The sequence below is a fragment of the Macaca thibetana genome, chromosome 15, assembly GCF_024542745.1.
Source record: "Macaca thibetana thibetana isolate TM-01 chromosome 15, ASM2454274v1, whole genome shotgun sequence".
Classification (NCBI taxonomy): domain Eukaryota; kingdom Metazoa; phylum Chordata; class Mammalia; order Primates; family Cercopithecidae; genus Macaca; species Macaca thibetana.
Genome location: NC_065592.1, coordinates 9,794,822 through 9,804,283, shown reverse-complemented (window position 1 = coordinate 9,804,283; position 9,462 = coordinate 9,794,822). Strand labels below are relative to the sequence as shown.

The 9,462-nt window shown below is 53.7% G+C and overlaps 2 protein-coding genes across 5 annotated transcripts in view; both read right to left on the bottom strand.

Annotated features, from left to right (window-relative positions):
- DYNC2I2 (dynein 2 intermediate chain 2) overlaps window positions 1–9,462 on the bottom strand; it is a 210,553-nt gene that overhangs the window by 99,522 nt on the left and 101,569 nt on the right. The window lies entirely within an intron of this gene.
- The window catches only part of ZER1 (zyg-11 related cell cycle regulator), a 46,196-nt gene continuing 40,795 nt past the window's right edge, over window positions 4,062–9,462 (bottom strand). For all 4 annotated transcript variants that reach the window (XM_050759887.1, XM_050759886.1, XM_050759888.1 and 1 more), the window contains exons 15-16: window positions 7,681–7,783; window positions 4,062–5,667 (exon numbers count right to left, since the gene is read on the bottom strand). In XM_050759887.1, coding sequence (XP_050615844.1) covers window positions 5,610–5,667; window positions 7,681–7,783 — 161 coding nt within the window. In that variant the 3' untranslated portion in view covers window positions 4,062–5,609. The remainder of the gene's footprint in view (window positions 5,668–7,680; window positions 7,784–9,462) is intronic.

Genomic DNA, 9,462 nt, shown 5'->3' with positions numbered 1-9,462 from the left:
GGTTTCACCGAGTTAGCCAGGATGGTCTCGATCTCCTGACCTCGTGAGGAGACCTTGGCCTCCCAAAGTGCTGGGATTACAGGCGTGAGCCACCGCACCCGGCCTGTTTTCTGCTTTCTTGAGATGGGGTCTCACTATGTTGCCCAGGATGGCCTCAAACTCCTGAGCTGAGGCAATCTTCCCCCTCAGCCTCCAGAGTAGTTGGGACTGCAGGCGTGCACGACCATGTCTGGCTTAAAGGGAGAATGAGGGAGTGGAGGGAAATGGTGAGGGCTTCAGTAGAGTAAGGGAAATGAAAAATTCCGAAGGGTTGGTCATGGTAAATGTGATTAGGCAGCTCTGTGTGCTCGCTGGCAATTATGAAAGTTAGGACTCTGTTCTCCCACAGAGACTAGGAGACAGAGGCTCCAATCTTCCTGATTTTTTTTTTTTTTTTTTTTTTTTTGAGACGGAGTCTGGCTCTGTCGCCCAGGCTGGAGTGCAGTGGCGCCATCTCGGCTCACTGCAAGCTCCGCCTCCCGGGTTCACGCCATTCTCCTGCCTCAGCCTCCCGAGTAGCTGGGACTACAGGCGCCCACAACTGCGCCCGGCTAATTTTTTTGTATTTTTAGTAGAGGCGGGGTTTCACCGTGGTCTCGATCTCCTGACCTTGTGATCCGCCCGCCTCGGCCTCCCAAAGTGCTGGGATTACAGGCGTGAGCCACCGCGCCCGGCCAAATCTTCCTGATATTACACTTCAATGGAATGGCCTTCAGGTCCTTGAATGGCCTTCAGCTCCTGAATTGTGACATACACACACATCTCAAATGGACAGAGGAAGGATCACAATTTTAAGTTCCCATCCCACCACACTTTTTTTTTTTTTTTTTTGAGATGGAGTTTCACTCTTTTTGCCCAGGCTGGAGTGCAATGGCACGATCTTGGCTCACTGCAACATCTGCCTCCCAGTTTCAAGCGATTCTCCTGCCTCAGCCTCCCAAGTAGCTGGGATTACAGGCATGTGCCACCACGCCTGGCTAATTTTGTATTTTTAGTAGAGACAGGGATTCTCCATGTTGGTCAGGCTGGTCTCGAACTCCCAACCTCAAGTGATCTACCCGCCTTGGCCCCCCAGAGTGCTAGGATTGCAGGTGTGAGCCACCGCTTTTTTTTTTTTTTTTTTTTTTTTTTTTTTTTTTGAGACAGTTTCATACTGTCTGCCTGGTGTGATCTCAGCTCACTGCAAACTCCGCCTCCTGGGTTCAAGTGATTCTCCTGCCTTAGCTTCCCAAGTAGCTGGAATTACAGGCATGCGCCACCATGCCTGGCTAATTTTTTTTAATTCTTAGTAGAGACAGGATTTCACCATGTCGGCCAGGGTACCCTTGAACTCCTTGTGATCCGCCTGCCTCGGCCTCCCAAAGTGCTGGGATTACAGGCGTGAGCCACTGCACCCGGCCAGAGGTCACATTTCTTAGGGAGACTCAGTAAAATGACTTTATGGTTTAGACATCAGTCTGCTTTTGGAGAGGTAGGTCATGTTTGAAGGTGCTAAGTGGCAAAATATAGTTTCTTTTTTTTTCTCTCCAACTTTCATTTTAAGCTCAGGGGTACATGTGTAGGATGTGCAGGCTTGTTACATAGGTAAACGTGTGCCACGGTGGTTTGCTGCACAGCTCACCCTGTCACCTAAGTGTTTTGTTTTGTTTTTGAAATGGAGTCTTGCTCTGTCACCTGGGCTAGAGTGCAATGGCACGATCTCAGCTCACTGCAAACTCTGCCTCCTGGGTTCAAGCAATTCTCCTGCCTCAGCCTCCTGAGTAGCTGGGATTACAGGTGCGTGCCACCACACCAGCTAATTTTTGTGTTTTTAGTAGAGACGGGGTTTCACCATTTTGGCCAGGCTAGTCTCAAACTCCTGACCTCAAGGGATCCACCCGCCCTGGCCTCCCAAAGTCCTGAGATTACAGGCATGACCCAGCCTGGCCACAAGTTTTTAAAAGGAGAGCCCTCGATGTGCCAGGTTTTGTGCTGGGCTACAACAGAGCCTTGATGTGGGTTGCTGTTCACAGTCCAATGGGGGAGACGAGATAAAGCAACTTCAGCCCCGTGAGATAAGTAGATGCTGTGATGGGATGAGCAGGAACTAGAGTGTTCCTGACACAGGAAATGGCAGGTACCAGGCCAAGGAGCTAGAGGAGGAGCACCTGGCACCTCTGAGGACCTTGTTTTCCCTCCTTTACTGTGGCAACCTTGAGGAAGTAAGTCATTTCAGGCCAGGTATGGTGGCATATGCCTGTAATCTCAACACTGTGGGAGGCTGAAGTGGGAAGACTGCTTGAGCCTGGGAGTTTGAGACCAGACTGGGCAACACAGTGAGACCCCATTTCTACAAAAAAAAACAAAAATTAGAAGTGCATGGGGTGCACGTTTGTTGTCCCAGCTACTTGGGAGGCTGAGGTGCAAGGATTGCTTGAGCCCAGGAGATCGAGGCTGCAGTGAGCTGTGATCGTGCCATTGCACTCAGCCTGGGCAACAGTGAGACCTTGTCTCAAAAAAATAAAAAATAAAGTCACTTCACCTCTCTGAGCCTCAGTGTCCTTGTCTGTAAAATGGATTATTGCCAGGGTTCTGAGGAAGCGGAAGGTACATGAAGCACTTAGCCCGGGGCCTGGCACACAGATGAAGGTTCAGCAGTGTTGGCTGCTGCTGGCAGGCACTTCCCTCATTCCCTCCGAGGCACCGACAACCCACCAGGGTTCTGAGGCAAAGTACTCGAGGCCCTTCCTGCCCAGGTCCTGTGGGTGGCCAGTGGCAGGGGGCTCTCAGCCAGGGGAGAGAGAGAGGCCAGATCCAGGCCCTGCAGCGGGTGGAGAAGAGGGGACCTCGGCTGTGGGAGGAGTCAGTGCTCAGCTTCCAGAAACGCTTAATTGAGTCCTGATGCCCAGGCTTAAAACCTCACATAGAAGGTAAAATCCACACACTCACGGTGGTCTATAAAGGGTGTGACCGTATCATTTCTTTTTTGTTTTTTGAGACAGAGTCTCGCTCTGTCACCCAGGCTGGAGTGCAGTGGTGTCATCTGGGCTCACTGCAAGCTCCGCCTCCCAGGTTCATGCCATTCTCCTGCCTCAGCCTCTCGAGTAGCTGGGACTACAGGTGCCTGCCACCACGCCCGGCTAATTTTTTCGTATTTTTCAGTAGAGACGGGGTTTCACCGTGTTAGCCAGGATGGTCTCGATCTCCTGACCTCGTGATACGCCCGCCTGGGCCTCCCAGAGTGCTGGGATTATAGGCGTGAACCACCGCGCCTGGCTGACCATATCATTTCTTATTCCAGGCAGCTCTTGAGGATGACAAGGCACTGTCGATAGAGCTGCGGGGACCACAGGTGTCAGCCAGGACGGCCCTGGGCCATGCTAGAGTCTGGGCACCTCATGATTTGGCCCCAGCGACTTCTTGGTCCCGTCCCACTCCACCCTTGCTCCTCACGCTGCCAGGGCCACATGGGGCTGCTTCTCTGTCCACCCTGGCAGGACCCTCTGCTGAGGATGCACTTTTCCTCCGCCCCTCGGGCCAGACCTGGGCAGCCTCCATCTTTTCACTGGGTTTGGCTGCACTCTGGCTCTTGTGAGAAGCCTCCTGGACACATGGGGACACCGTGCTGGCTCCTTCCCTTCTCCCTAAAGCACTGTGGCCCAGCGGACTCCAGGCTTCCCTGACCTGCCTGCCCACTCCCTCCGCTGCCTTCTCCCCGCTGGTGGCACAGAGTCGTTATCTTCTATTTGCCATCTGTCTCCCCCATCAGGCTGAGCCATCCTGGGCAGGCACCCTGTTGGTCTGGTTGCCAGCTGTGTCCTCAGTGGGCACAGGGATGTGAAGAGAACGCATAGGAAACAGGTACTCCAGCTCAGTCCCCTGCCACCTGTCCCCAGCCTGCAGCCCTTTAACCTACCAAACACACCCCTCCCTACCACAGAACTACCCACACTGCCGTCCCCCTGCCGGGGGTGGCTCAAGTCCTGCTCCAGAGCCTGGAAGCCAGGCTAGCAATCCCCTCCACAAAAAAAGACGCTCTGTTCTCCATTTTGCACAAAAATGTATTTCTGTGACATCCCAAAGTACAGACATTTCCCCAGGCCCCAGGGGGTAAAGCAATGAGGTGTGAACTCTGCCAGGGTCTGGCCGGGGCCACTGAGCGTGGGATGGAAGGGAGCGCTGCATGCAGCCCATCTGCCAAGCTGGGGGAACGCAGGGCTGCCGCCCACTTCCCAGGACAGGGAGGGAGAGGCTCCGGGAGAAAAAGGCCAGGTGTCTCTCCCAAAGCTGCTCACCCATCCCGTCCTGCCTGGAGGCGGAAATGCTAGGAACACCTGAAAGCAGGCCGGCAGAGGGAAGAGGGAAGAAAAAGCCATCATCCAAAGGCTGCCTCCAGGGTTAGCGCTGCTCCCCAGGCCCCTGTGATCCACAAGTGTCCGATGAGAAGCAAGGCAGCGTCCACCGAGGGAGGAGCACAAGAGAGCCGGCGCCTCTCAGGCTTCCAAGGTAAAGCCGAGGGCAGGGTGGGACCGCCAGTGAGGCCCAAGCAGCCACTGCAGGGCAGTCCGAGTGCTGGTCTGGAGGCGGCTGTGTGGCCGCTGTGGGTCAAAGGCTGGCGTGGGACCTCTGCCTCTGAGAGGCGTGGGGTCCTCTGGGCAGCGGGGCAGGCTGGGATGAGGAGGCAGGCTCAGTTCTGCTGGTAGGAGCGCCTGGGCAGTTGAAGGCTGTGGAGCAAGGAAGCAAGCCCCTGGCCCCAGAAGATGCTGGCTTCCAGGGCAGGGGGCAGGTTCTGGATGTGTTTTGGCAGAAGGGGCAGTGGAATCTGCCCCCGAGTTCTGACCATCCCTGGGCTGGGGCTTTCCACAGCCTGGGACCTGGTGGGAGACTAGGAGGCAGCCTCCATAGCAGCGTGGCCTCAGGCAGGCCTGGCCGGACAGCAGCAGGGCCACTGGGCGCCCTGCTCCTGGAAGGTCTTCAGGGGCAGGGCTGCCTGGACCTTAGCCTAGGAACAGCTCACTTTCTTGCCCCAGATGGCCTACAGCTGGGAGCACCAAGGCTTTTGGGAGACCCAGTGGGGTAAGTTCTAATCCCCAAACCCCATCAGCTGTGCCCGGGAGCCGAGATGGAGTTCTCAGGCATGGGCAGTGGGTCAGGATGCTGGATACGCTGTCCAAGGCCTGCTCCTCTCATGAAAGGAAGCCAGACTGGGGTCTGAGTTTCCTGGACAAGGACTGGATACTCACAGCGTTATAGGCATTTAGTCTGGTTGGGGTAGGAGTGAGTGTGTCAGCGATGAAGGCTGAGTGGGTTTGAGAATGGCCAAGGAAGCTGCAAGGACTCAGGAGTGTTGCTTTTGTTTTTGTACAGAAATCATACACACAAAACTTCACACTTCCTAACCAAAAAAAATATATATATATAATATATATATCTCACTAATGTTAAGGAAAAGCGTCGGTTGTGCAAAAGTCCCCCATGTCTCTTCACTCCGTGGGGGGCTCCCTCGGAAGGGGACTGCCCGCTGGGCTGCTTGAGCACGCTTCCTCCCCGCCTGTGGTCCAGAGCGGTGGTGGCCATGGGGGTGGAGGCCTCTATCTGGATGTGTCCATGTTTTCCTCTTTAAAGTTACTGCAGTGCTCAATCACCTTGCTGGAGACAATGAGGGAGACAGGATTGGAGGGTGGGCTTGGGTGGGGTGAGCCCAGCCCCTCCGAGGTCATCACGCAGCTGGGTAAACACGTGTTCACAGTGATGGTGATGCTGACTGAATGATGTGGATGGAGGGGTTGGCAGAGTGGCTGGCATGTGCAGGGGACTCAGGGAATGGCACCTGTGGCCGTGAATGCCATCACCAGCTGTCCTCCGCTTCCTTCCTTCCCACCACCCCCAGTTCCAGGGCATCTGTGGATAGGGGTCCCCAAATCAGCTCAGGCCTGACCTCCAGAACCCTTTGGAACTTTCTTCAGTGACCTCTTCCTTCTTCATTTTCCCTGCACACCAGACCCTTCTCTTTCCAGAAGTCCACCAGTGGTCCCCAAACTGACTGCACATCAGATTCCCCCAGAGGCCCGTATCCAGTGGCAGGTCCAGGGTGGGGTGGGGGCAGCTGTGTTCGCACAAGGGCCCCCACTACCCTGTGGCAGCCGGGGCCCAGCACTCCAGCTCAGATTTCAAGTCTCACCCACCCCAGCCTGACCCCTGCCACCCATCACTGTCAGTTGTCACCTTGGAACCTGGAGAGCTTGCCCATTCAACACCAAGCCTGTGGGTTGGGGGCTTCACTGCAGCCTCTGTGTGTTAAAGGGGTGCCCCAATACCTTTTAGGAAGCAAATTCCCAGAGTGGGAGAGGGGCCAGTGGACAGGCCGAGAGCCTTCTCCTAAGCATCGTCCAGGGTCATTTACTCCTTGCTGTCAGATAGGCCAGTGCCTCAGATTCCCATCACAGGCCTTGGACACATGTTCAAAGTGACTGTGGTAGGTAACTGGTCAGTCTTACCCAGTGCTTCTCAAATTTCCCGGGAATCCCTGTTAACCATGAAAATTCCAGGGCCACCTCCCACCTCCCAGATGCACTGGAAAAGAAAACCTAGGGGTGGGTCCTGTCCATTTATTCTTAAATTTTATTTTTTTGAGACAGAGTCTCGCTCTGTTGACCAGGCTGGAGTGCAGTGGCACCATCTCGGCTAACTGCAACCTCCGCCTCCTAGGTTCAAGTGATTCTCCGCCTCAGCCTCCCAAGTGGCTAGGATTATAGGTGCGCACTACTACGCCCAGCTAATTTCGTATTTTTAGTAGAGATGGGGTTTTACCATGTTAGCCAGGTCTCGAACTCCTGACCTCAAGTGATCCACCCACCTCAGACTCCCAGAGTGCTAGGATTACAGGTGTGAGCCACTGTGCCTGGCCAGCAGTGCCTTTGGGCAGATATAATAGAACCAGGTGACATTTCCCTGCCCGGGCCCAGGAAGTGGCTGTCTGAGGAGCCTCTGAGTTCCAGGCCCCTCCTCCATGTGACCTTTTGCTCTATACAGAGACATGAAAAAGTGTGCTGGGTCAGCTTGACTGTTGTCCCTTCTAGAATGAATCCTGGAGAAAACAAGGTCGTTTCTGACTATTTCGACATGTCACATCCCTGAGAGTCTCTCCTGTCCTGATTGACTTGAGAACTGGAGGGAGTGGCATTTTAGACACTGCAGTGAAAGCCACACAGCCACAGAAGGCCGGGACTCTACCATGTTTGCGACCTTCACATTCAGCAAGCTCACTTGCACTCTGCCTCGTCTCATCTCCAGAATGTATTTGACCATACCATGTCCCTTCTTTAGTGGGAACGTCTTTGGCCAAACAATGAAAAGTTCTGACCTCACTTGCTAATACCCGGTGATAAAAGGATGGAATTTGTTGGGAATAAAATAAAACGAAGCTTACAAACGAGGGCCCTGATGCTCCGTTCAGAGCTTGGTCATCTAGTTTCCAGCCATACTGTGGTCAAGATGACATTTGGAGAGGCCCCAGCTGGACATCAATACACTGTCAACCTCTGTACTCAACCCCAAGCTGCCCCGGGAATTTCAGTCATTCCTAACCTCCAGAGGGCGCCTGCTATGCCCTTACTCCCCCAAATCAAGGTTCCAGGCAGAAACACACGGCTAGTCTCTTACCGGGCCATTTCCTTGGTCTCCTGCCGTGCGGTCGCCATCTTAATTATGTCCCTCAGAAGGGGCAACCCCCCTTCTTTGATCAGCAGAGGGCAGTACTTGTCCGCTGTGGGATAGGAGCAGACAGCAGAGGATCAGGATGGTCTTCTGATCAGCCCGAGGCCCAGAAACCCACCCTGTCTGTGAGGACTATCCTGGTGCTGGGGGTGTGAAGGCACAGGCCTTGGTGGGGGCAAGACGTGTACCCAGCCCCATGGGTGGGAGTTCTGCATCCACGTAGGGGAAGCAAGAGGTGACTCCTTGGTTTGAAGTTTCTGTATTTATTTCCAGAGCTCATTCTTTTTTTTAAAACAAAATTTTATATATATAAAATCTTAAAATATATATATATATATTTTTTTTGAGACGGAGTCTTGCTCTGTCACCCAGGCTGGAGTGCAGTGGCCAGATCTCGGCTCACTGCAAGCTCCGCCTCCCGGGTTCACGCCATTCTCCTGCCTCAGCCTCCCGAGTAGCTGGGACTACAGGCGCCCGCCACCTCGCCCGGCTGGTTTTTTGTATTTTTTAGTAGAGACGGGGTTTCACCGTGTTAGCCAGGATGGTCTCGATCTCCTGACCTCGTGATCCACCCGTCTTGGCCTCCCAAAGTGCTGGGATTACAGGCTTGAGCCACCGCGCCCAGCCATAATTTTTTTTTTTTTTTTTTTTTGAGACAGAGTCTCACTCTGTCACCCAGGCTGGAGTGCAGTGGCGTGATCTGAGTTCATTGTAACCTCTGCCTCCTGGGTTCAAACGATTCTCCTGTCTCAGCCTCCCTAGTAACTGGGACTACAGGCACGTGCCACCAAGCCCAGCTAATTTTTATATTTTTAGTAGAGACGGGGTTTCACTATGTTGGCCAGGGTGGTCTCAAACTCTTGGCCTCAAATGATCCGCCCACCTCGGCCTCCCAGTGTGCTAGGATTACAGGCGTGAGCCACTGCACCCAGACTAATTATTATTATTATTATTTTTTTTTTTTTTTTTTTGAGACGGAGTCTCGCTCTGTCACCCAGGCTGGAGTGCAGTGGCCGGATCTCGGCTCACTGCAAGCTCTGCCTCCCGGGTTCACGCCATTCTCCTGCCTCAGCCTCCCGAGTAGCTGGGACTACAGGCGCCCGCCACCTTGCCCGGCTAGTTTTTTGTATTTTTTAGTAGAGACGGGGTTTCACCGTGTTAGCCAGGATGGTCTCGATCTCCTGACCTCGTGATCCGCCCGTCTCGGCCTCCCAAAGTGCTGGGATTACAGGCGTGAGCCACTGCGCTCGGCCTATTTTTTTTTTTTAAAGTAGAGACAGGGTCGCGCCATGTTGCCTATGTTGGTCTCAACCTCTTGGGCTCAAGCAATCCTCCACCTCAGCCTCCCAAAGGGCTGGGATTACAGGTGTGAGACACTATGCCTGGCCTCCAGCGCTCATTCTCTGGAAAATGTCACCCAAACCAGTGAGACCAGTGGCTCCTAAAGATGGTGATCCTTTGAGAAGTTTCTATAAAAATATAGATTTCTAAGCCCTGTCGCTCAATATTCTTTTTCAACAAATCCAAGGACCAAGATTTATCCGTATTTTCACCAAGTGATTCTGGTGACCCACCAGGTTGGAACCAGCTGGTGGTATAGTTGGTTTTTTTCATGCAGAAAGCATGGAGACTTCTATTTTATTTCTGGAGATGGGGGTCTCGCTATGTTGCCCAGGCTGGAGTGCCCAAGGCATGATCATAGCTCAATGCAGCTGGAAACTCCAGACC